Genomic DNA, 27,076 nt, shown 5'->3' on the forward strand with positions numbered 1-27,076 from the left:
GAACAACTTGTTCTTCTTTCTATCTGCTTTCGACATCGTCTATCCTCCTTTTTTTAGCATAGCTCCACTTTAATAATGTTAAAGAGCTCCTTTGGCCCGTCACAACTCGCAACTCTAACTTTCCTTCGACGTCCTATCTTTCTTCTCTTCTCATCAAATCCCGATGACCTAAATTTTCATAAATTGGATGTTCTTTGCCTCACAAACTTGGCTCATTGCTGTAGTCTTCGAAGAGGTGCCTAAAATTAGATTGTCATTAGTAAGACAAGTGCGTGCTAGCAATACAATAAATGTGTATCAACGAATAGTTAGGTATGCATTAGAGGAGACTTAGGTGTGTATTATGTTGACAAATATTATGTATTAGCTAAATAACAATTTAGACTTATATTGCCGTTTCATTCTGATCTCTTTCGGCATCCATTATTGCCTTTGCCCAGCCCCCTAGGGCCTCTTTCCCCTCCTTGCCTACTTCCCCCAGCTCCTTCCCTCTTTCTATTTCTCTCTCTATGTGGGCCCCCTTCCTCGATTTGTCTCTCCTCCTCTCTCGTTCTCTCTCTCTTTGTAAGTGCACCTCCTCGATTAGTTCTTCTCCCTCTCTGCTAGCTCTCCAGGACCATGCCCTCCTCTCCTTTCTCTTTCTCTCTCTTCAGTGCAGATATCTCCCTCTAGTTACGTTGAAGGAAAAAACTGAGAAGTGGTAGCAAAGGCAAGGTGATGCCGTGATGGTGGCAGGGAATGGTGGTGGAGATAATAATGAGTGTTGGGGAGATGGAACAACTGAAGGATGGTATGAAAAATAATGTAAAGTTGGTGCAGCTACCAAAGAATACTGCAAAGAGGGTAGATGGGTAGAATACAACTAGATTCATTTGAGTTTTGAATTTTGAACTAATATGTGGCTCGTTGGATAAGATCATTGTGTTGTTTAGGTTTGTTCAGCATTGTTGGACTTTTCCCTTTCCTCCTCCTTTGTTTTGTTTTTCTTTTGCTTCTTGAGTAAAACAATTGAAGGATGCCTAGAAGGATCACTAGAATTAACTGAAACAAAAAAAAGAAAGTACACACACACACACACACATACACACACACAAAAACAAAAAAAATGACTACCTTAGTTTGTGATATTCATCAATACACCATAAGGCGTGTCTTAACAAAATAATAGATGCATCAACAGACGGTTGGGCATATATCAGCATACGGAGAGTTTGTATTGTAGATGGTAGTATTTTGGTGCTCCAGTCGAGTTCTAGAGAGAAGATGGGAGAAAGATGTGAGAGAAGAACAGACGAGACGAGGGGAGGAGACTGGTGTCTTTGCATGCACGACGATCTTGATAGGGTTCCTTCCCATAGGCTTTTTATTCACTAAGAGGCCTATTACAAGAGTACATTATGTACGGTCTATGATACTGTATAGGAATTCTCATGCAGAAGTACGTGTTTTCGGTTATATTTGTGGTTGTTTCTCTGTTGATACAATGGGGCTTAACTAGCACTCACGGAATGGGTGGCCCTGGTTCACAAGCGTCACATGCCCGACTAAATGATGATGACCATTTTCTCTCCTTAGTAACGGAATCGTTTGATGGATGCCAATCATTGATCAACTTTGCCGTGTCCATATTCATCATTTCATATCCGAGGTTTTAGGGTAATCAGCTCTTTCTAGGTCAAGCCTGAGATTGAATCTAGGCTTGCACTCCGAGCGCAAGCTCTAGACTGTAGACCAAGCCTCGACAGAGTTAGGATTGACCATCCGGCCTCGAAAATTAGGGTTTTTGTTCAATGACGGGGGCTTGTGCTAAGGAATGCATGATGATCATCGATGCGAAATGGCAGGATTATGGTGTTCGAGATTAAGTGGTTTTGGATTTAGTATTTGTTTCGCGAACATAGTTTAGTTAAGTTCGCATTAAAAGCAAATCAATTAAATTCCAAACACTCTTTTGTTTGATATTGGACTCAAGAGAGACTCCTTCGTGCGATCATGGCTATTTATGTACTGATTGTATGATGAAAAACACATGCCTGCATGCTCTCTCTCCCTCTCCCTGTTTTTACCTCTCTTTTTTCTAGGTAAATCAGTTAAATTATTAGAAACACAATCAGAGGCCCATGTCAATTGCAGGCTAAAATCTTTTTGGCCATAGCAATGGCTGGAAAGAAAATGCCTTTTCTATCAATCAAGTACCCTACTTTTTCTCAAATTCAAAAAAGGGGGGGTGGGGGACGCAAAGTGGCTTCCTTTTTCTATCAATCAAGTAATGGAAAAAAAAAATACCCTACTTTTTCATATGCGTGCGTTGGGTGGGTTGGGTTGGGGTGGGGTGGGGTCTTGAAATTTTTGGAGTCACATTGCCTTGCTATTGGGACGTAAAGTGGCCAAGCTGCAGACCACATTGAAAATTATTTAGGTTGGATCTCAATACTTAACCTATTAAGGGCTCATGATTTTATTATTATTATTATTTTTAATTTGTAGAGCTACAAATTGCATCTAATTGCACCATACATGATATGCTCAATTATAATAGCATACCCAACTCCTAAATTACATTCTGATCACATTATAAACTATGCATATCGTTTTGCTTGCTTATAGAAATATTTAAAACAGCCCAAGGCACAATTTCACAAAAGAACCAAACATCACTTCTTTATTTAGGAGGCTAGCTAGTTTAGATAAAGCTTTAACTTGCCGTTAGATTGTAGATTGTTAGATCAAGATATCTTTTCAAATCATTTTTATGGCCAACATTTAAGCATACATGCGCAAATATTAGTCCCAAGTATCCTCTTCCTTCTATGCCTTTTACCTGTATAGCTGTTACTTTTTTCGGTCACATGTCCTTCATTTTTATCCAAAAGATATTGCTTGTTCTCTCATTTTATCACTCAATGATCAATAGGTCTTTACTACATGCGCAATCAATAATTTAGGAATCTAGAGCATATGGATATTCTCATGCATTATTTATACATTAAAATTTAAAGCCACATTTATATGTGCTAATTGAGACTTACAGCAATTCTGAGTTACTATTCCAATATTTTATATGTGCTAGTAACATCCCCCCCCCCCCCCCCCCCCCCCCTCTCTCTCTTTTCCATTATTTGCTCTTATACTAGGACAAACAAAGCAACACTAAAAATGAATATCTTTACTTACGTCAATCGATTTTCGCTAAACAATACCCAGAATAATGTACTCCTATTTTCCATGCTTTTTCCATGGTGTTTCTTTTCTCTTTTTTTTTTTTTTTTGAGAAAACATGTTTTAGAAGCCGAGCAAAGTTATAATTAAAGTAATTATGGATGCAAAATTTATCAAGTATGTTGATGATCACAAATAACTTATTGTTATGTGATTTCTAGGAGAGAAAAGGGGCCAGGAGAGCCATCTTTAGCAAACAAATTTCAAATTCAAGTGAATGATTTTTTTATTGTGCTATTTGCTATCTTAAAATGATATGTGAATCCAATTAAAAAAGAAAGAAAGAAAGAAAAACACTCCTCGATGCATCGATAAATCAATGAACGTAACTTCATAAAATGATCATCTGGACATCCCAAACCCTCCTAGATTAATGGAATGAATAGCTACTAATTTATGGTTGAAGAAGTTTGCATGCTGAGTCACTAAGATATAAAACACATCATTTTGTTTAATAAAAAACAGATGCCTCTCAACCATCAACCATCAACCATCAACCATCAATATCTGAACTAAATAATAATATTGCCCATGATAATGCACTGTTCAGTGTCACAGTCTATACAAGCATTACACATCTATGAGAATAATACTATTCATGATAACGTAGCAGCGGCAGCGGCGGCACCAAAATTTCCAAGGGAAGACCCCCAAAAGAAGCGGGGACACGACAACGGATAGGGTGGCAGGAGACTGGCTCCAGAGGAGAAGGGAAAGCGATATTTGGCCTCTTCTTTTTATAACACTTGCCTGACTTCAACCACCATTATTTCACCAGTGGAACTTGAAATTATTGAAAAAAGGGGGTGTATACATCAACGAATCCAGTTATTTTTTCCCGATGGTTCGCTTGTGGGGGAACCAACCGCCCGATTACCCGGTCCAGCGGACCGACTGTTTCCCGGTCATAGCGGAAGGAGAGTAAGGGAAGGGCCCAGCTGACGTGTCGAACAGGAACTGGCGGGATTCGGTTGTCTGTTGGGAGGCCGGTGGGCCCTGACACACGTGGCTTGTTTCCCGACCGCACGTTGGGTTTGGTCGGAATCCAAGGGATCCCACCAGCGTCTCCACATGGCACCCCGCCTATTGACTTGACATTAGCGGCTTGTGTTCCTAATGTGCCCCTAAGAGAAAAATTTGATGTTGAAGAGTTTTTTTCCCAGATTTTTAAAACCACCTTCTTTATTATGGAGGTAGAATCGGCTACTATTATTGGGTGAATCCTAAAGGATCCGAGGGTGTCGGAATACGACCATCCCCTACTCTGAGATATTTGGGTCATGGGCAGAGATGGAGAGACCTTTCTAGCCAAGCATGTCTATATGGAGACTAATGGAGCCGCGGATTGGATGGCTTCTTACGTGGTTAGTCATTCAGGCAGCACTCTATAAACACAGGGTAGAGAGCTACTCAGTAACTCAGGGCTCTCCGCGATATTTTATTTTCAAACTTTATTGGATATGTTCGTACTCGTGAGGCATCCACCTAAATGCAAAAAAAAAAAACATCTTTGTTTTATCTACGTTCCTTAAAAGAAAATATGGGGCGGGGTGTTAGAGGATGGTCCTCTATTTTTTCTTCAACATATATTTTCTATATGTCATCTCTTCAAAATCTAGCCATAAAAAAATATCAATTAGAGAATACATTTAACCTATAGATAAATCTAGAATAACATAAAAACTTTATAAGGTAACATTAAAAGAAATTTCTTAGGATGCAATTTTTTTTTTTTTTTTTTTGAGAGAGAAAGGAGACTAATGGATGTAATCCCTATTAGTTGCCAAAGTTTTATTCAAAATAAAAGAAGAAAGAAATGTACATTTAGCATAAGTTACAATATAGAAGAGAAGTAGATAATGCTGGAATATACGGGATTATAAGAGAAACTGAAACTGCTGCTTCTACGAGATTCCAAAAGAAAAACATTTTTTCATGGGTTGAAGACAAAAGAGAGACTCATAAGAAAAGAATCTGAGTGCAATCAGAATGCAGCAAGTAAAAATATCCTATGGATGATCAGAAGGCTGCAGGATTCTCTCCATAATAGTTTCTAGTAGAGATAAAGATTGAAGGTAACGTTTAAAATTCCCAAAAGTGATGAGAATGAAGCAGCTTTCCAATCATGAAGCTAGAAGACTTCTCCATTCGGTTATGTATGAAAAGATAGAAATAAAACAACAACAATCTTGGATATTTACTTAATTTCTGAAGAAAAAAAGAGGGGCAGGAGCCTCAAAAGTGCAAGGCAGAGTAACTAGTATCAGTCAGACTAGTTAGATCTGCACCAATGTACCAATATTTATTTAAAAAACAGGGATAAATAAGTAAATATCAATAGCAAGAGGAGACAGCGAGTAGCTATCCTCATTTTCTGGGGCATCTTCAGCTGTAGAGGCGATCATCTTTTGAGTGATAAGTAGATATATATATATATATATATATATATATATATATATATATATATATATATATATATATATATATATATATATATATATATATATATATATATAGTGGCTAAGAGCTGCAAATTAAGTAGAGGAATTCACAGCCTCAAACCACCGTTGTCATGCAAAGAAGCCAACCTTGCTCCACTTTCCACCAGAAAATTAGAACTTGAGAGTGTTAAAATACCTGGTTTTTAGCATTCAACGACTCCTCTATTCTTCTTCTTTTCTTTCTTTTAATTGATTCCACTAAGGTAAAGCCTAGGCCAACTAGGATGATATCTCAGCCTCCTTTTTAAATGATAATTCCGAGTCTGATCTGATCAGATGGTCATTGACAATAAACCCTAGTGAGCAGTTAATGTCCATCTTGGGCTCCATGGTTTTGAGTAATAGAAGGAAAAGTTGCATGGAATAGAGCTAGGAGTACTCTGCGTTTATCAACATCCTTACATAAAGTTAGCTAGAAATTAAGGCAGAATATTTGCGCCAGAAGAAATTGTGAAGTGTTTTTTGTTTTTGTTTGTTTTTGTCTATTGGAAAGAAGGGACATGGAAGAAGAAGATAAGGAGCAGGTCTTGCCTCCTGGCTTCAGATTTCATCCCACTGATGAAGAGCTTGTCAGTTATTATTTGACCCACAAGATCTACAAATCCAATTTCACAGCAAGAGCTATTGCAGTCGTTGACCTTAATAAGTGCGAGCCGTGGGATCTTGCAGGTATGTGAGATATCAATTCATGGTTCCAGTCTGAAGCTTATATTACTACTCTCTTATTCAATTTGAGAACTTTAAATTTAGTTGTATTATAGAATATTCATGTCGTTGAAATATGAGAAAGAGCGTGATCGCATTGAAGTTTGTTTGAGTAAGAATTTCGAAGCTTGGTTTTTGGATGCCTTGTTTTGTGTAGGACTTAACAGAGTAAGTTTTGTTTTATTTCTTGTTTGGTAACACTACTATCTCTGCTTCAATTTGAGATCAACTAGCTTCATGACAGACACTTAATTGAGTTGTACATAGATTATTCATGTCATTGAACTTTGAGAAAAAAGCTCTATGCCATAGAAGTTTTGTTTAAATAAGAATTTGAAAGCTTGCTGTTTTGATGTCTTGTTTTGAGAGAAAAGCTCATGATGCCTTGTTTTGATGGATTCAAAGAAATTTTTCCTCACCAACCGTTAATACAGTTAATTGGAACAGAACCAGAGAGAGAGAGAGAGAGAGAGATTTCTCTCATGTCAAATTTAGTGCAAGAATACGAGGATTGATGTCCAAATTCCCATGAGATCTAGTTTTTTTTTTCAAACTTGACCTCTTTAGGAAACAAACATTTCAAGATAGATTTCTTTAGGGAAATCTTATGCTAAATAGTCCAACAAACATTCGGTTTTCTCCACAAGCTACACATATGATGATAATGCTCATGATTGTATGAGTAGGGAAAGCAAAGATGGGAGAGAAAGAGTGGTACTTCTTCAGCCTAAAGGACCGCAAGTATCCAACTGGACTTCGGACAAACCGTGCAACAAGTGCAGGTTACTGGAAAATTACTGGGAAAGACCAGGAGATCTTTAATAGACATACTTCAGAGCTAATCGGAATGAAGAAGACATTGGTCTTCTACAAAGGCAGAGCTCCAAGAGGGGAGAAAACTAGCTGGGTCATGCATGAGTACTGTCTACAGTCCAAAACCAAAACCACTTTTGAAGCCCAAAAGGTAATCATCTTTTCCCTTTTTTTTCCTTCTTTTTTTTAACAAGAATTTAATCTAATCAGTTTGCTTTGCAAACACTTAGGTGTATGCCACTCATTGAATGCACATTGTGGCCGTTTTTTTACTTTCGTTTAGATTTATTAGGTTTCAAATTCTGCAGTCTTTTGGAGCTAAACATCGATGAAGTCAGAAGATAGATAAGAACCTGAACCTGAACTTGCTTTTTTCCTTTTTCTCCTTCTCTTTGAGTTGTTGATAGCATTTCTATGCCTGCAAAAGCCATAATTCAGACAGAGAACTGAAGAATCTTCCTTTAGTTTATGTCAGCTTCCACCATGCCAAAACTCGATCAGTATTGACTTCACTTCACCTCAGAGTTATTTATCAATGAATTAACATCCATGAATCCATCAAAAGCTCTAAACTTAGACTCAATTATATACAGTGATCTGTATCCAAACAAATGGCTGACAAACTAATGAAATAATGAAATCAGCAACCACTTTGATGATACGACTATCTGGACATGAAAACACTGGGGAAGATTTTGCGCCGGCAGGAACGCCGTATTTTTTCTTTCCAATTTCGATTCCAAACAAAAAAAATTAATATTGGCTATTCATCGACCACATGTTTCTCTACAAGACTTCTTAAACTCCACAGGAGTGGGTGGTCTGCCGAGTATTCAAGAAGAGCTGCAGAGAGAAGAGATGCCTCCCCAGCCAGCCTCAGCCTGATCATCAAAAGCTTCAAAAGAGTTCTGCCTTCATGCCATCAGTGACGCAGGCCAAGACGTACCAAGTGGCTGGCAGCAGAAAGGGCTATACAGAGCTGACAAGGCCATCTAAGGCAATTCTAGGCCTGAGCCCACCGAGCCAGCCACAGTTTGGTTCAGCTGGGAGCTTCACGCTGTCATCAGGTCTTGGATTACTCCATCCCACGGTGGCTGCCATGGAGGCATGGACCAACTGTATCCTCTCAAGTGCTGATATGGAGGTATGGCTGCCTCATGTGGATTCTAATGTGGAGCTTGAGAACTATTGGCCCCCTTGTTTGAGTGGAAAAGAGACTCATGAGAGCCTAATATAAGCTTCTTGTGCAAAAAGAGTTGAGCTTTCCTTCAGCAAAGAAACCTGTTGTGTTCTCAGATATGATATGATAATACGGGTTAAACTTAAAAAGAAGAAAAGATGATACTTGGGTTCATTTTGGAACTCCTAATTGGAAGTGCAGCACAGGGGATCTGATACTAAAATTGTGGTGTAATATTTTGAGTTATCATTGCTTTTCTTCTCTGTTTACTGGAGATTAAACAATGCATTTAATAAGATGGATTTCGATCTTCCTACTAAGCTTTCATCGATTACAGAGAACACTCTGGTGCTTAAATAATTTGATTAGTCAAGAATCAAACACCATTCCACAAAATATGACATCAGGCCATAAGCCAACTGACAGAAGATCAAAAATATAATTTCAAGCACTGGTACAGCCAGCACCGTCAAATGCAAAAAAAATTCATCGCAGCTACATTGCTACATTGTTTCCATACGTTCCTGTGCTAACTCAAATGCTGCAGATTTAGCTAATGCTGCATCTAACGATGCAAATTTTCACTCAAGTAACAACGCCTGGCACCAAGTTTGGCAATATCGCCCTCTACTGAATACACAATAGCTTAACATGGTAGCCAAGTATCTACATCGATGTCATAACATGGTATAGGAATGGAATCCGAAGTTAACACCTCTGTTACAAACTAATTGCAAATTAACTAAAATTTAAAAACAAATACAATTCAGCGAACAAGAAAATAGTAGAAACATAAAAATTGTCAGTATCATTCATAGGCAAACGTTTTCTCGCTAAACCAAAGTAAACATAGCACAAACCTACGGCCTAAAGGGCAAACCATTGCCTCTGTCCGAGTCCTCTTGCATAAATTGGCTTAAGTTCAATTTAAAATAGCATTAGTCTTTTACAATGTCATGATAGCTATATAAAGACAAGATCGAGTTCTCACAAAAAAAAAAAAAGAAAAAAAATGCAGAGAATTTTTCTCATTTTCCATAATAGAAAAAAAGAAATCCACAGAGAAAAATGAATCCTAAAATGAGAAATACAACCCCTCAACCCCATAAAATATTAGCAAACCGTGCCACAGGATAGTCAGACTTCTAGCAAGGCGATTGCCAAGACTAATGTTTTATGTTAAAAAGAAATGACGAGCTTCGACTTGTCCCGGTAACTTGCCTGCCGAGACTGGCTCATATTTGACAAAAAGCCTGGTAACCGCAGTCCCAACAAATCCCGGAACAAGTTCACATATGACACAAACTTGTTATGGCGAGTTCCAACCAGTCCGGGCATACAAAGACGCGAGCTAACAGCTGCAAGCAAACCGATAAAAAAAACTAATATAAGTTTTAAAACAAGGCTGATGAGAAACCATATAAACTTTTTTTCTTCCAAAAAAAATTGAACATTTTTTAGGTGAAGAAACAGGTAGTAGGGGTGGCCGCTTATGTGGCTAATTATTCTAGAAGTACCTTGTAGGAGAGTTGCTCCAAACGCTCCGTGACATTTTGTTTTTTAACTTTATTGAATGTATTCGTACATGTAAAATATGAGTAGCCGCTTAGGTTAAAAAAAAGAAAAGAAAAGAAAAGAAAGAAACTTGTGGTACCATCAGATATTACATGACAACAGCACGTTCCATAACCTTGCTTCAGAAAATTATAGCAACTGGTCGCACGACGTTGCCTGCCAAGACTAGTTTACACAGCACACTGCCTCCCAAGACCAGAAGATTTATATCTGAAGATCAGCAAAAACTTAGTCACAAGTTACACAGCACACTGCCTCCCAAGACCAGAAGATTTATATCTGAAGATCAGCAAAAACTTAGTCACAAGTTACACAGCACACCCCCTCCCAATACTAGAAGATTTTTATCTGAGATCGCTATGGCGCCCTTGGTATTTGGTCTGAGTTTGTGGCAGTAAACATTAGTATTTAGAAAAGTATTCGTTCAGTCCCCATTTTTTCCTAAATCAGTGATATATCTACACACATTCGCAATAGATATTGACATAGATCTAGCAAACAAATATATCACCAAACGAAAATAATTTAAAATGACACACACAATCCACGATCCCAGGAAACGCTTATGAGCATAGGAGCTGCACATTTCAAACATGTAGGTCAAGAAGAAAACGTAATTTTTTTCCGTACACGACTGTTAAAGCATCTTTCAGTGGGGTGTCTCCGAACCCCAGAATTCATGGCCTATCACCCATAACTGGACCAGACCTGCATGGAAATAAAATATAAGTATTAAATGTGTTCAAAGAAAAGAAACACTGTAACAGTTTAACAGATTGAATTAAGAGACTATCAGACGGTAGACAATCAAGCATCTTCTGAAGCACGAAAAACAATTATCCATGTTCTTGGCTCATAACTTCTACGCATAAGCTGAATTTTCCAAATAAGTTAAATTTTGAGTTGACAGAGGAGCTTTTTAAGATTTGTCGTATAACATACATACATACATATCAAAAGGAGGACAGGAGCTCTCTCTTGGATTACCACCGTCCCGAAAAATCCAGAATGTAATAAATATGAGCTGGGCATCATTAACTTCTATGTTTATGTTATTGATATGGAGAATTTAGGGTTTTTTTATGAAATGGTCTTATTAGGTACCATTATCTCAATGCACATATTATTCCCATTTGCCTTAGTTTGCTATTTGATATTATGGTAGCTCTATGGTAGAAGACGGTCAATGATATTTCTTACTTAAGAAAAGAGCAAAACGCCTTGATTCAATGTTAGCCAGTATGAAACCTCTGCACGATCTGCTTCCAACTTGCTGATGACATCACTCTTATGTCAGGGTAGCTAGGAGCGGCTCTCGCATGCTCAACTAAGTCTGTGTGGGTGGAGGCGGAAGAAGCTCTCAAAATCAACATAAGTCAACATAGGCGAATGTAAAAAAGGATGCTTACGACCAAAGTTTGCCATGCCAGTTGGCATTGTACCATATCAGACGTACCATATCATATCGGTACCGAACTGGTATGTAGCGTACCATATCAATAAGTGGTACGCCGAGCTGTACCATACCAAACCGCATACCTACACTATAATAGAATGGTACCGATATAAGATTCGGTACTAAGACGGTGAGCTTTGCTTATGACGATAATGTAAGAATTTTTTTTCCCCCGAAAAGATGTTGGGGGGGGGTAAGATAATGCAAATATCATAAACATTGCAAAAACTCCATTTGCAACTTTGTCATGTTCTGGTGAGATTATTTGCTTAGAGCAAGGCAATCTGAGGAACTCCTGCTGTAAAGATTGGGGAGGCTGGGAGCTTCAAATCCTGGTGCATCTTGCTCCATGCAATCATCTCACAAATCATTTCCTTTTTTAGGTCACATACGGCCTTAATGAATGAAGTTCTCCTTTTTATGGTTTTGGATGCAATATACCCATTCAAATATGAAATATAAAGAGCATAACAAAAGAAAATCTCCTCATTACCAGGAAATTATCTGCAGGATCAAAAGGAGGAAAGAGAAGCATCAAAATCATCAAGCTTAAGTAAAAGCAACGCATGTACAGCAAGACCAAAATTGCAAGCTTTATCTTCTAAAAATACTGTTTCAAATTCAAACAGAAACACTAACTAGACAAAACTTGGTTAGCCTACAACGTCCGTAGGTTTAATCAAGAAGTCAATTTTGAAGAGATAGCAATAATGACCCTGTTTTGATCTACAAATGGTGCAAACAACTTAAAGGACTATGAAGTGTACCTTTGAGTGTAAAATAGTGCAGAAGCTCGCCTATATCTTTGATTCACTCTATTTGCCAGCATGCCTCCTTTTATGTTTATGAGATGCATGACGGGAACTGGCATTCCGTGTGGTCCTCGTCTTTTTGCTACAAAATTCAGAAATTTTAAATGAGAAAAAAGTGAAAAAGATGAACGGACTCAGAACACATTGGGATGGGCCTCTAAAGAAAAATAGTTAAAAAATACTAACCAGAATATGGATGAAAAGATTCTGTAAATGCAGAAAACAGGTAAAACCAACAAAGCAGAGGCCTGCAATAATAAAATTGAACAAGTCTTACAGATGCATTCTTTTGGTCAAACTCTCATATTAAAAAAAAAAAAAAAAAGGTTACTGCAGATAAAAATGGAGCACTTCATACCATGAACCACACCAGCTCTTTAGTTGCAAGAGGTTTTGTGAGTTTATGCTTCACTAATTTCTCATGGACAGCAGCTTGAACCTACAGGATGGGGAAAAAATCCTCTGATACATGCTAGGTGTTCTAGATTCACCAAAACAAAGACTACTTTAACTTCAGAGAAAAGGGAATATTGCAATTTATATTAGAAATTATGACCATACACACACACACACACACGCACAGAGAGAGAGAAATTGCATATGTCTACCACTCTGAAGCTAATTTATTATGTCTTTATCTCATAACTAATCTAGGATACCCATATGGATGATCTAAAATTATTCTACAAATATAGATGCAATGAAAAGACAAGCAATATCTGTAAGGATTCCAAATCCCGGTAAAACATAATTGTCTTATACATTGTTTTGCATATACTGAAAGCACTGATCTACCGATGATGAACAATACAATTAGAAGTTTTTAAAGTGAAGTTATAGCAGAAGTAGGTTTGCATACTGAATGCCATCAACTGCCTTCCCTTGAAGGGGTTGATAACATTATAGATTATTTACATTACGATATTTACATGAAATTCAGAGCTATGCCTCATCATAAGCACTAGTTTACACAAATAGCTATGCCTTTTCACTGAATAACATATAATAGTTCATAAAACAATAACCTCCTCAAGTCCTATAAGATGTTCTTTGTGATCCACTCAGCTTTAAAACTTCTTTTCATTCTTTATCTGATATTTTACAATGCATTTGGAGCGCACACAGTAAAAGATCAGAGAAACATTCTGCAGGCCAATTCAACATCCTTGTTATCGATGTATACATATCTGCAAATCTAAAACATCATAAAAATATTTCACTATCATATCTTTGACCTACTTTGCATGTTCTGTACTATAACATGTAACAAACCTACACTACATTGACTTAGGCACGTGGGGGCATTTTAAGGAAATCACACTTACGCAAGACAGTATCTCAATAGAAGTCAAAAAAGGCGGTTCAAATTCAAAATTAAATATATGCAAGGTATGATCGTTATAATCCAAGATGTTAACTTGCTTATTCAGGCGAAAACTAATAGCCATGTAGTGCGCCCCACAAAGTCTCAAAATACAAGAAATATTTCAACCAATTAAAAACAAATAATGTAGGCTTAGAGTAAAGCAACAACTGAAAAAGGAATACCTGATGATGACACGCAGTCGTTGATTCCACCGACTTTCCATAAGCATGGGCTACATATTTTGTGTAAGGTTTCAAAACAAGACGCACGTTCTCAACATGAGGTTTGCTGACAGCAGCGACTTGGTTAACATATGGTTTAGAAAATTTCTTAGCTTCCTGGCAAAAATTTAGCAGTCTATATGAGAAACCAAGTCGCAATAATCATGATAGACATTTCACATAAGCTGTAAGTTACAACCTTAAAGAAGACATATAGTTGCCAGTTCATAAATTCATCATGAAAGATACCTGGAAATAAGGATCGGCAAGTTCTTTTACTTTCACAACATGAGGTGTAACAGTATTTGTGCACACCCAATAAGCCTCGATAGCTTTAGTAGAGACCATTTGCACATGGGGCCTAATATAAGTTATCAAGGTCACCCATTGTTCCTTGACAGCAGGGATCCATTTCTTCACAGAACAAAGATAAAATGAGCAAAGAAACTTCAATAAACTTATAATATCTACAAAGTGAGACATGTTTTTTAAAAAATAAAGTCATCTACAAACTAGCAGGAATATATGATAGAATAGGTACAGGTTCAGATAAATAACAATAAATGTCTTCCATTATATACCACTGCAACAGTAGCACAGAAGATGATTAATTCCAGCAAAAACATAAGAAATGAAGCTCCACAATGAATATGATATTCCAATCAAAGAATTTATAGTACACAAACATATATTAAAATCTGATAGGAATATCATATTCATAAGGTATATTTAGCAACTACTTACTGTTTTAGCAGTTTCCAGGTGGGGTTCTACCCATTTCTGTGCCTGGGTTGATTTCTCTGATGCCTGAAAAAATTTTCGGATCCAAGAAGCGGTCACCTCATGCAAACATTAGACATCTATAAAATATTATGTTCAAATAATGTACATAAAAACACTGATGTAGTCAAAAAAACAAAACTTGCAGACCCAATTTTATTACAATTTCTCCATTAAGTCATGTGATTTTGGATAGGACAAGCATGGGCACCTTTTGTAGGAAAACATCCAAAGCAGGTTTCCCATGCATATTCCAGTGACTCACTGCAAGATCCTACAAGTCACAAATAAAACCAACTAAGAGCTAAGCTGAGGATATATATATATATATATATATATATATATATATATATATATATATATGCATAGGCTTGTTCAATATGAGCTGCACAAGTTAACCTGACAACGAGCAATATGGTTTGCCAGCCAAGGTGGTAGCCATGCCCCATGAACCTGAACAAAAACATAGAATATTAACCTCACTCTTGAGTAAGCTTTTACTACTTGTGAAAGCACAATGAATAGAAAGCAATAATTCCCACGTAAGCCAGTAAGGCAACCCAAATATATGCAACTAAAGGCAGAATTTGAGGGTTCTAAGAGGTCAGACAAGAATGCATGTTGCTACCCTAAAAAGTCTAGCTCTGATTAAAAGAATCCATCACCAGCTTCAGTATGTTAACAAAAGGATTCTAAAACTCATGTCCTTTAACTCTTCCTTAAGTTGAAATTTTCAGAATCTGAGACTTTTTAAGTGTAAATATCTGGGTGTAAAACCAAAGGGAGGTTAATATAGGTTTAGTCAGGAGAATGTTCAGAAAATTATTTTAATAATACTTAAACTAGAAATGTCAAATTCTTGGGATGTATGTGTCACGACCCCCGCCCCGTTCCCGGCGGGCCGCCGCGACGGTCCTAGGGTGCGGGTAGGCATAAGGCCACCAGCCACCGCGTAGAACCCTACTACCTATCAATCATCAATAAATCTTGAAAAATTTGGCATGATACATGCACAAAATGATCACTTTTTCTATAGTGACCTGTCAGGATTATTTCATTACATACAACAACGCTACCTGTCAGAGCAGCAATCACATAATCCGTCACATAATGAACCTGGACAATATATATCAATACATTATCTCAGGCATATAACTCATCTGTATAAAAATCTGGTTCCCATTCCATCCATGGTCAAACCCATATCCACAACAGGATCTATGACAGTAACTATACACTATATACAACAGAAGGTTTATAATACACCAAAAGGGTATAAACCTTTATCTACATTATACTATACTATGGAGCGGCACAGCTAGCAGGCAACCACTAATCCTGCTCCTCTATATACAATATCTGCCCTGCAATCAAAAATATCAAACTGGGGAGTGAGTATATGAATACTCAGTGAGTGGAGTAGAGTACTATGCACATGAGACAAGATATAATCATGGCTCGAGGTGAAATCTCAAGAGCAATAATAAGATGAACATGATCTCAACATAGAGAATATGGAGTAAATCATCAATATCACCACAATCAATATCAACTCATCTGAAGCATATATGGAATAATCAAGTAAACATATATGCTACTCATGAATATGCTCAACAGATCATAATGCTGGAACATACAAATCAGGTGTCAATATGCTGAAATCATCACTAGACAGCTGTCGGGAGGTGGGTTTTACGCCCCAGGCGAACCAGCAACAACTCTCTACTGTCACATGCATATGCAGGATAAGACACCATATCGATAATGTAAATGCTAGACAGCTGTCGGAAGGTGGGTTTTACGCCCCAGGCGAACCAGCAACAACTCCCCACTGTCACATGCATATGCAGGATAAAACACCACACTAATCATGTAAATGCCGGCCAGTATCCAGAACAGAAATCCATCTCACATCTACATACTAAACGGCACCTCGCGGGAATTCTACATCCGCGGAAAGCCATACTGCATCTCGCGGGGTCTTACTATGCCCGGCGGCAAGCAGAATATAAGTCGTAGGACCGGCCGATCCTACGCCTAGGGCCATGTCCCCCCTAGGAAGGGACTGGGTTCCGCCCACCCAAAAGGCTACTATGTGCACAAAGGCCGATGTTCAACCCCATCGACTATAGGTGTCCTGCAGATACTGCCAAGCCATGCATAAATGCCATAATGCACCCTCCCAATACTCTACTAAGAAGGAGCATAATCAAGACTACCACTCACGCGGCCACGACCCAATTATAACTAACATCAGGGTTGGGAGTGAGGAATCACGGGAGTACAATGCAACTCAATATACCATGAGAAGGGCTCTATAAGTCTTTGAAATAGAGGAAATGAAATCAATTTACAAAAGAAATCATTTCACAATTCGGAATCAATTTGATTACTTTTCCACCCCTTGTAGTTCCTCTCAATGTTCCCTCAAATGCGTGCACAAGATAATCAAGTATGGAGAAACAAGATTATAGAGGAATCTACAACAATATCAATCAATATGCACAAGTGGAATCAATTCACACTTGGCGGTATTCATGAAAAAGAATTAAGGATGCTCATGGTGCAAAGTACATGACTCCCACTCACCTGTCAATCCGGCACAGCCCTGATACGCCTCCAAAAATCTACAGCAGGCAGTGGAAAACTTCTTTCTCTTGTTCCCTAGCTTCTTGCCCAACTGTGACATGCATTTACAATACATTTAGTCTTGTATCAAGGACTATAATCTACGTGCCAATTATAATATAGGGGACTTTAATTGATTCAACTCCCCCGTTCCCTAAATCTTTTCTTTTCTTTCTTCTTTTTCTTTTTAATAAATTAACTCACCATTTATGTGTATTAGGGACTCCTTTGCATGAGTACAAGGTCCCTTTTAGCTTGATCTAGGCTTAATACTCTATTATAGCATGAAATCCCTTATTTTCCACCCGGATGAACAGTAACCCGGACTGACAGTGGGTTACTTCATCCCGGTTTTGATCTACTTTCAAGACTCCAAATTTGATGAAATTTTTACCTAACATTCTACACTCATAGGAGATTCTAAAGAGGTAACATGCATTGCTATCGGAGGTCGTTTGACCCCCTAAATAATTCGCCGAAGTTGGGACTTCGACACAGTTTTTCCGTAGTGCCGGAAAAATTTGTCAAAATCCGATTCTTCCTCTTTTAACCGCCTCTACAATCCTTATCCGACCCCTCTAGACTATATCCACCCTTTGTATAGCCTAATGTCATCAAAAGACTAGATAGGGATGGATATTTACCTTTTTCTTTTTGGAAATCGAGGTCCTTGCGTAGAGGGAAAGGAGATCTACGTTTTTCCCTTCAGCTAGAAGTGCAACCGGGATCTCCTTCTTCTTCCTTTCTTCCTTTCCTTTCCTCTTCCTTTCTTCCTTTCCTTTCCTCTCCTTCTTTTTCTTCCTCTCTGTCCGTCTGAGACTCCCCTGTGACTCTCTCTCGGTTTCCATCCAAAAGCCACACAAACCCCCTAATTAAATCACATCAAAACACTATTCACCCTTTGTTTAATATTGTTAAATTTCCATTTTGCCCCTAACACTTCAACATATCTACCGTTATGCCATTAACTTTTGATTCCTTCCAATTTTACCCTTACCACTTCAATGCATCTACAACTATGCCATTATCTTTTGATTCTTTCCTATTTTACCCCTTATATTAATTGAAAAGGACTATTCTATCCCTTTTTATATAAAAAAAATATTTTGAGGTTATTACATCCTCCCCCCTTATATAAAATTCGTCCTCGAATTTAAAAGAGTAAATTACCTGATTACTCAAAGGGATGAGTATATCTACTCTTCATATTCTGCTCGGTGTGGTATTGGGAATCAAATAAATTGGAAGTGTTTTACCTTCTATTTCTACCACACAGGTAGGATACACATACTTCGCTTTTATACTATCCCCTACAGGTGTACTAATAGCTAAGGGAATATGCATTAATATGTTATCCTAAGCTAACTTTTTAGCAAAATAAGGGGATACAAATGAATGGGTAGCTCCAGAATCAAATAACACTCTAGCTTTAATCTTATCAATGAGGAGTGTACCTGTCATAACTGCATTCGATGCCTGTGCCTCCTGTGGATTTACCGTGAACACCCTTCCTTGCCCTCTGCCTACTGGAGCTGACAGTTGAGATGGTCCAGCACTCTGCTGTGATGTTTGTGCTTGACCTCTACCTCTGCCTACAGGCTCCCTACTACTAGGCCTGTCCATCTGCACATAAGGGTAGGATACCAAAGGCACTAACTGCTGGGTGGCACCCTGCGGGCATTCTCTGACAAAATGACCCGGCTGTCCACATCTGTAGCACACTCCCTGACCCATTCTGCATCTGCTAGGGTGCTGCTTCCCACATATGCCACATACTGGCCATTATTGGAACCTAGATTCAGTTCTGGCCATAGTGACTGGAGGACGAGGTACTGATGGTAGAAAAGTATCTTGTGATTGACCTCTTTCCCTCCACTTCCTCTTACGCGGGGCAGGTGGAGCTGAGCCTACAGACTGCTCCGTCGGGCCCTCCGAGAGATCTACTCCCTCAGATCTACCTCTACTGCTTTGCTCCTTCCCCACACTCATTTTCCTTTGTTCTCTTTCAGCTCTTTCCTCTTTGTTTCTGGTCTCCCACTGTTTTGCTTTATCTATCAACCTAGACAAGGTGGGGACCTCTACTGCCAGTACTGCATTATAAAGCGGGAAAATCAAGCCCCGCCTAAATCTTTCTATCCTGGCAGCTTCAATGGGGATGATGTAAGGAGCATACTTCCCCAAATCTAGTGAACTCACGAGCGTACTCAGATACGCTCATTCCGGGCATCTGCTTCAGCCTCTCAAACTGAAGAGCCCGATTCTGCCTCTCAGCCGGAGACAAAAACTCATCCATCAAAGAGATCACATAGTCATATCATAATAAATCTGAGAATCTACAATATTCACCTTCTCTTATTAACACAAATCTTCATTATTGAAAAATCTAGTCTCCCATCACAGTCAATATTTTTGACCAATTTAAATTGATTCGATCCACTATACTTTCGCCACACAACTCTGATCAATATCCTCCGAATTTATTATTGACTTTCTGTCAAAATATAAATCTTGATTGTAAACTGAATGATATACAATTTTTTCTCAAGTAGAGCCAAAAAGAACTCTTAAGTCTCATCCCCAAATATATTTTACAGAATTGTATATGACTCATAAAATAACATATAGAAAAACCCTATGCTCCATAGTATAATCCTATACTTAATCCTGACTCACCCTATTGCTCTGACAGGACTCTTCTTAACCTTTGCTCTGATACCAAGCTTTGTCCCGACCCCCGCCCCGTTCCCGACGGGCCGCCGCGACGGTCCTAGGGTGCGGGTAGGCATAAGGCCACCAGCCACCGCGTAGAACCCTACTACCTATCAATCATCAATAAATCTTGAAAAATTTGGCATGATACATGCACAAAATGATCACTTTTTCTATAGTGACCTGTCAGGATTATTTCATTACATACAACAACGCTACCTGTCAGAGCAGCAATCACATAATCCGTCACATAATGAACCTGGACAATATATATCAATACATTATCTCAGGCATATAACTCATCTGTATAAAAATCTGGTTCCCATTCCATCCATGGTCAAACCCATATCCACAACAGGATCTATGACTGTAACTATACACTATATACAACAGAAGGTTTATAATACACCAAAAGGGTATAAACCTCTATCTACATTATACTATACTATGGAGCGGCACAGCTAGCAGGCAACCACTAATCCTGCTCCTCTATATACAATACCTGCCCTGCAATCAAAAATATCAAACTGGGGAGTGAGTATATGAATACTCAGTGAGTGGAGTAGAGTACTATGCACATGAGACAAGATATAATCATGGCTCGAGGTGAAATCTCAAGAGCAATAATAAGATGAACATGATCTCAACATAGAGAATATGGAGTAAATCATCAATATCAACTCATCTGAAGCATATATGGAATAATCAAGTAAACATATATGCTACTCATGAATATGCTCAACAGATCATAATGCTGGAACATACAAATCAGGTGTCAATATGCTGAAATCATCACTAGACAGCTGTCGGAAGGTGGGTTTTACGCCCCAGGCGAACCAGCAACAACTCCCTACTGTCACATGCATATGCAGGATAAGACACCATATCGATAATGTAAATGCTAGACAGCTGTCGGAAGGTGGGTTTTACGCCCCAGGCGAACCAGCAACAACTCCCCACTGTCACATGCATATGCAGGATAAAACACCACACTAATCATGTAAATGCCGGCCAGTATCCAGAACAGAAATCCATCTCACATCTACATACTAAACGGCACCTCGCGGGAATTCTACATCCGCAGAAAGCCATACTGCACCTCGCGGGGTCTTACTATGCCCGGCGGCAAGCAGAATATAAGTCGTAGGACCGGCCGATCCTACGCCTAGGGCCGTGTCCCCCCTAGGAAGGGACTGGGTTCCGCCCACCCAAAAGGCTACTATGTGCACAAAGGCCGATGTTCAACCCCATCGACTATAGGTGTCCTGCAGATACTGCCAAGCCATGCATAAATACCATAATGCACCCTCCCAATACTCTACTAAGAAAGAGCATAATCAAGACTACCACTCACGCGGCCACGACCCAATTATAACTAACATCAGGGTTGGGAGTGAGGAATCACGGGAGTACAATGCAACTCAATATACCATGAGAAGGGCTCTATAAGTCTTTGAAATAGAGGAAATGAAATCAATTTACAAAAGAAATCATTTCACAATTCGGAATCAATTTGATTACTTTTCCACCCCTTGTAATTCCTCTCAATGTTCCCTCAAATGCGTGCACAAGATAATCAAGTATGGAGAAACAAGATTATAGAGGAATCTACTACAATATCAATCAATATGCACAAGTGGAATCAATTCACACTTGGCGGTATTCATGAAAATGAATTAAGGATGCTCATGGTGCAAAGTACATGACTCCCACTCACCTGTCAATCCGGCACAGCCCTGATACGCCTCCAAAAATCTACAGCAGGCAGTGGAAAACTTCTTTCTCTTGTTCCCTAGCTTCTTGCCCAACTGTGACATGCATTTACAATACATTTAGTCTTGTATCAAGGACTATAATCTACGTGCCAATTATAATATAGGGGACTTTAATTGATTCAACTCCCCCGTTCCCTAAATCTTTTCTTTTCTTTCTTCTTTTTCTTTTTAATAAATTAACTCACCATTTATGTGTATTAGGGACTCCTTTGCATGAGTACAAGGTCCCTTTTAGCTTGATCTAGGCTTAATACTCTATTATAGCATGAAATCCCTTATTTTCCACCCGGATGAACAGTAACCCGGACTGACAGTGGGTTACTTCATCCCGGTTTTGATCTACTTTCAAGACTCCAAATTTGATGAAATTTTTACCTAACATTCTACACTCATAGGGGATTCTAAAGAGGTAACATGCATTGCTATCGGAGGTCGTTTGACCCCCTAAATAATTCGCCGAAGTTGGGACTTCGACACAGTTTTTCCGTAGTGCCGGAAAAATTTGTCAAAATCCGATTCTTCCTCTTTTAACCGCCTCTACAACCCTTATCCGACCCCTCTAGACTATATCCACCCTTTGTATAGCCTAATGTCATCAAAAGACTAGATAGGGATGGATATTTACCTTTTTCTTTTTGGAAATCGAGGTCCTTGCGTAGAGGGAAAGGAGATCTACGTTTTTCCCTTAGCTAGAAGTGCAACCGGGATCTCCTTCTTCTTCCTTTCTTCCTTTCCTTTCCTCTTCCTTTCTTTCTTTCCTTTCCTCTCCTTCTTTTTCTTCCTCTCTGTCCGTCTGAGACTCCCCTATGACTCTCTCTCGGTTTCCATCCAAAAGCCACACAAACCCCCTAATTAAATCACATCAAAACACTATTCACCCTTTGTTTAATATTATTAAATTCTCATTTTGCCCCTAACACTTCAACATATCTACCGTATGCCATTAACTTTTGATTCCTTCCAATTTTACCCTTACCACTTCAATGCATCTACAACTATGCCATTATCTTTTGATTCTTTTCTATTTTACCCCTTATATTAATTGAAAAGGACTATTCTATCCCTTTTTATATAAAAAAAAATATTTTGGGGTTATTACAGTATGGGTCTTCTTTTTTGGAAGGGGAAAGACAAAATAATTGGATTCATGAAGTTTAGCATGTTTCTATCATAAATTCAGAACACCTTTTCTGTTCTCCACATAATTTGAAGTTTTTAAATATTTGGAATGTGACAAATTTTTAGGAAGGTACTTAAAGATGTAATAAACACAGTCACACCTAGAAACTTACATTCATAAATTTTTAACTAGTTTCTTCATGAACGAAGCAAATCCCAATCATTCTGATGTTATAATACATTCAAACAATAAATGAGGCCAACCGTGTTGTAGATAAAAAAACATAGTTTAGCGTGACTTTGTTAAATGAGTTTATGTAGGTTTTGAAGCAAGTTTTAGGGGTTTTTTCTTTTGTTAATTTAGGATGACTTATAGGACGACCATGGAACACCATATAATGAGGAAATACTTGACTTAAGAATTAGGGAACAGGTAAACACTCGCTATTGTGTTCAGACAAACAGAATTTCAGATAAAGGTTCTGCTCAAGCTGACAGAAGATATGGAACAAAATAATTTTAAGGAAGCTTTAAGGGCAATTTCATGTATCTGTAATTTCATATGAACTTCTAATTTCACAATTACTCCACAGATAGAACCAGAACCTTTTATTCATATTCCCTCTGATACTGGGAACTGCTCAGACGATAGTTAAGTTTCCAGTTGAACATTCAATAAAATTCTTTAGTTGCTTTCTGGAAATAAGGTGATCAAGTATCCTTGATAATTAATGAACATTCGCTGTTGATCAGTTCGAGATTAGGTCCATCGTTACTTGTTGGAAGTCTAATTACTGAATGCTACAGAAAGTACTAAAAGAAACTAAAGCATTATGATTCATATTCTCACCTCCCTCAACTTGTCTGATTTTGATCTTGCTTCTAATTGCGTCTTTGCCAATTGCTCCTGTAAAATAGGAGAAAAGGGTTATTTTACCGTGAGAACAAACATCATGTGTTTATTCTGGGAGGTACCATATGGTGACCCTGGAAAGTACAAACAAACCTGTGCCACTTGAAGAGCTTGTTCAGATTTCTGAAGTCTGAGTCTCTGTTCATCATTTATCCTTTCAAGCTAGAGAGGAGAGAAGAGAGAGAGAGGGAGGGGGGAGAGGTGGAGATTCAGTGGCATCATAAGTACAGAAAATTCTGGAGGCAAAATCAACATTATTTATGCCCTATTTAACCAAATCTTACTGCTCAAAAGTAAAGCTTTTGACAATAAAGAAAGCAAGCATCTTATACCTTCATTTTATGAGGCACTTGTTTATCTAGCATATTTCAGAGAACAAATCTTGCAAACAGATGATATAGTTATCTGTCTATTTTCATGTGACTTCTCTAACTAGTGCTCTTTATACCTCTGGAAGACCTATCGAATGGCAAAGTCTTCTTAGTTGGTTATGGTCTGGCAGTATAAAATGAGGAATCAGCAGAGTCCAGGACCTTCCATATCATTTTCTAGGATCAACCACAATGAAATTAAATAAAATCCATCTTCTGGCTTGTGGGAGTAGAAGCACCTATTATTTTACATATCCAATGGTGATAATATAGATAAATAATTTGCAGAGGAAAAAAATTGTTGTTCAAGTCCATGATCGGATAGTTGGTCTGCTTTGCAGCAAGGTGGTCTAATGAAATATCGAGGCCATCAAGAACAACACTATCTGAAGTCCTGAGAGACAGACATCTTATTGTCGACTTAGCTTTGAACATTGTCCTATTATTTTACTCAGACCTTCGAGGAAAATGTTTTCTGATGTACTATAAGATTGTTCCTTACTTATCCATCTACCTGAAACATAATGAGTTTACAATGACCCAGATGGCCAATAACTTTTTCAGCTAGCGACTCCACAAGCTCCAGCAACTATGCATCAAATAAGAACATAGGACCAAAATCTCTAGAATGCTCAAATGAGCTTCAGCACTGGAAGCAGTGCACATGGAAAATAAACCAGATTGTACAATGCATAGTTCACACCTACCTCTAGCTCTGGTTCTCAGGAACTCGAGAATGGTATCCTTCTTAACAACTCTAGGGGCATGTTACATGTATATAAATAATACTTCCTGTTACATGTACATGTCTGAAACATTGATTGCTTAATGGTGGATACAACTGTCACACAACTAAGAGAAATGTGACATCAGGATACCAAATTGAACACGTAATTGTAAAGCTTACATGAGATAGGCTGGCAAAATTGATACCACATATACAAGGAGGTTGGGTGATCATGAAAGGTAGACAAGAGAACAAATAGTTCCATAATACACTCATGGCACTGGACAGGAAATAGCAAGCTGAGATGTTTGGAACACGCAATACTGCCATCAAACAGAAAAAAGAACTTACGTTTTCCAATTTCAGACTGAGTTCTTGAACTTTCTTCTCTGCTTCGCCAGCCCGGGCCACTAAAGCATCTCCTTTTCCAGTCTGGGCCTCTATTTCATTTTTAAGCTTCTCAATCTATGCATCAAATTCAGATTATGATTCTATCAATGCTATCGGAGTAGTCAAATACCTATTCTTCTAAGAAAAAGAAGACATTCTTTTCTGACCTGTTTCTCAAGTTCATCAGCACGTGCACCAGCCCTTCCCACCAATTCCTGGGCGTCTACAACTCCTTTTTTCTACACAATAACAAAATAAAGATGCTGACTTCAAAGAATGCAGACAAAAATATTAAGAAGTATCACATCATTGCCTTACCTGAAGCAATTCTATCTCACTCTGCAGCGAAGCCATGGTCGCCAACTTCTCCTCGACAATCTTTTCCAGTTGTGCAATTCTCTCTTCTTTTCTCTTCACTTCATCAGTTCTATCCGATAAACTTGATTCTTCATTAAAAAGGAATAGAAAGAATAATTTAACAAAAATATTGAAAACTAGTATACCAATCACTCCAAAATTCAAAAAAAAAAAAAGATCTTTTGTCATATAAACGTAAAACTAGCTAGATAATTTCAAGATCAGTTAACAGAACAGATTGATATGTATGTGTATTTCTCAAAAAAGATAACAATATGTCAACCTGCAGAGGAAAAAAAAAAGATAAAATCTCCGCAAGAAACCACGAAAAAGGAAGAATATAAGAAGAAGAAGGAGAAAGAAGAGTCGGCAATCCGCGGATATTAAAACAAAAAAGTTTCTACCTTTTTGGATAAAAATATCAAGAAATGATTATTTACTCCTTTAAAGTCCAAAAAGAACGCGAAGAACGTGTTAAGAACTTAAGCATTGGACAAACTAAATCGCAAACGCTAGTCGAGCGAATGAGACCCCTGATCTCCACGAAATCTCTCGTCCACGGATGCAAAACAAAGAACAAACAGCCACGAAAAACCCTAGCTTTCAAAAGGATTCAGCGAAGTGATCGAATCCAGGCTGACCTAGACCGGCGACCTTGGATTTAAGCTGCTCGATCTCCGGCTTCAGCGGAGAATCCCAAGCCTCGGCCACCGTCCCGTCCTCGACCTCCGCGTCGCTCCGGATTCCAACTACCAAGATCGAGAGAACGATCGAAACCATCCAAATCTTCGAAGCCGCCATCGATATCAGATTAAAACCCAAAAGAAAAAAGAAGGAAAAAAAAATTCCCCCCTTTCTTTTTTTTCTTTGTTTTCGTCTCTACGTTCCTTTCTTCTCGTCGCTCGCCGTGGGGAAGAGAGCGGGAGAAGGGAAGGGCCACGAACGAGTTATGACGAATTAATAGAGTCCGTCTCCACTTCATTAACCGACACGTGCCGGTCGTCATCTGGCGGGCTGACACGTGGTGTCGAGCGAGGAGGGAATGGATACGTGGGTGGGGACGACGATGGCGGCACCAGCGGTTGTCTTGTAGCCGTTCGTTTGGTAGACTCTCGAGAACGACGGCCGATAGCTGCCGTTCGCTAGCCGCTGGCTAGAAGTGGAGAACGGTGGCTCTGGGAAATCGTGTGGACGGTCGTGATCGGATGCCGGACGCGACATTTAAAGTTGGTAGCGGTTTCAATACTCGAGTATATATAGATGGATTCTATTTTTTTACAAGAACTCTTTATCTCCATAAAAACAGAAATATTTTTACTAATTTTGGCTGCGACTTGCAAGGACATGCAACTATTAAATTTTCCTTTTGCTATATTCTTATCCCAATCCTACTCAATTGCCATGATTCAAGCCAAAGTCAATGTGGTTGCTAAGTTCTAGCATCCAAGGGGCTAACATA

The 27,076-nt window shown here is 38.6% G+C and overlaps 2 protein-coding genes across 6 annotated transcripts; one reads left to right on the top strand and one right to left on the bottom strand.

The window, feature by feature from the left end:
* The first annotated feature begins 5,782 nt into the window (after nucleotides 1-5,782).
* LOC103701578 (protein CUP-SHAPED COTYLEDON 2-like) lies at nucleotides 5,783-8,592 on the top strand. 2 transcript variants are annotated; one of them, XM_088716239.2, is made up of 4 exons: nucleotides 5,783-5,923; nucleotides 6,214-6,389; nucleotides 7,112-7,389; nucleotides 8,050-8,592. In XM_088716239.2, the coding sequence occupies exons 2-4, from the start codon at nucleotides 6,221-6,223 to the stop codon at nucleotides 8,473-8,475; spliced, it is 873 nt and encodes a 290-aa protein (XP_088572365.1). In that variant the 5' UTR covers nucleotides 5,783-5,923; nucleotides 6,214-6,220; the 3' UTR covers nucleotides 8,476-8,592. The 2 variants fall into 2 exon arrangements, with proteins under 2 accessions (XP_088572365.1, XP_088572367.1); XM_088716241.2 differs by having other exon boundaries at nucleotides 5,784-5,923; nucleotides 6,217-6,389.
* Nucleotides 8,593-10,378: 1,786 nt separating this feature from the next.
* LOC103701468 (uncharacterized) lies at nucleotides 10,379-26,548 on the bottom strand. Of its 4 annotated transcripts, none has more exons than XM_039128565.3 (15): nucleotides 26,259-26,548; nucleotides 25,579-25,706; nucleotides 25,428-25,499; nucleotides 25,222-25,335; nucleotides 23,866-23,934; nucleotides 23,710-23,766; nucleotides 15,028-15,081; nucleotides 14,840-14,902; nucleotides 14,593-14,655; nucleotides 14,098-14,262; nucleotides 13,810-13,965; nucleotides 12,620-12,700; nucleotides 12,448-12,509; nucleotides 12,217-12,343; nucleotides 10,379-10,701 (listed from the first exon to the last, which is right to left on the bottom strand). In XM_039128565.3, exons 1-14 carry the CDS (start codon nucleotides 26,416-26,418, stop codon nucleotides 12,265-12,267), a joined length of 1,323 nt encoding a protein of 440 aa, XP_038984493.2. In that variant the 5' UTR covers nucleotides 26,419-26,548; the 3' UTR covers nucleotides 10,379-10,701; nucleotides 12,217-12,264. The 4 variants fall into 4 exon arrangements, 3 of the variants coding, with proteins under 3 accessions (XP_038984493.2, XP_038984488.2, XP_088572364.2); XM_039128560.3 differs by having other exon boundaries at nucleotides 10,480-10,701; nucleotides 12,247-12,343; XM_088716238.2 differs by having other exon boundaries at nucleotides 10,480-10,701; nucleotides 12,247-12,343; nucleotides 25,579-25,687; nucleotides 26,259-26,400.
* Between the last annotated feature and the right edge of the window lie 528 nt (nucleotides 26,549-27,076).

This window comes from Phoenix dactylifera, chromosome 2, assembly GCF_051530095.1.
Source record: "Phoenix dactylifera cultivar Ajwa chromosome 2, Ajwa_hap1_PhDact_Kaust_v1.1, whole genome shotgun sequence".
Taxonomy (NCBI): Eukaryota; Viridiplantae; Streptophyta; class Magnoliopsida; order Arecales; family Arecaceae; genus Phoenix; species Phoenix dactylifera.

Excerpts from the sequence above, each read along its gene's own strand:
- LOC103701578 (XM_088716239.2), top strand. The coding sequence starts at position 6,221 with ATGGAAGAAGAAGATAAGGAGCAGGTCTTGCCTCCTGGCTTCAGATTT. Across the intron at positions 6,390-7,111 it reads CGAGCCGTGGGATCTTGCAG|GGAAAGCAAAGATGGGAGAG; the intron begins GTATGTGAGATA and ends TTGTATGAGTAG. Across the intron at positions 7,390-8,049 it reads CCACTTTTGAAGCCCAAAAG|GAGTGGGTGGTCTGCCGAGT; the intron begins GTAATCATCTTT and ends TAAACTCCACAG.
- LOC103701468 (XM_039128565.3), bottom strand. The coding sequence starts at position 26,418 with ATGGCGGCTTCGAAGATTTGGATGGTTTCGATCGTTCTCTCGATCTTG. Across the intron at positions 12,510-12,619 it reads AAGAGCTGGTGTGGTTCATG|GCCTCTGCTTTGTTGGTTTT; the intron begins GTATGAAGTGCT and ends TTATTATTGCAG. Across the intron at positions 12,344-12,447 it reads ATCTTTTCATCCATATTCTG|CAAAAAGACGAGGACCACAC; the intron begins GTTAGTATTTTT and ends TGAATTTTGTAG.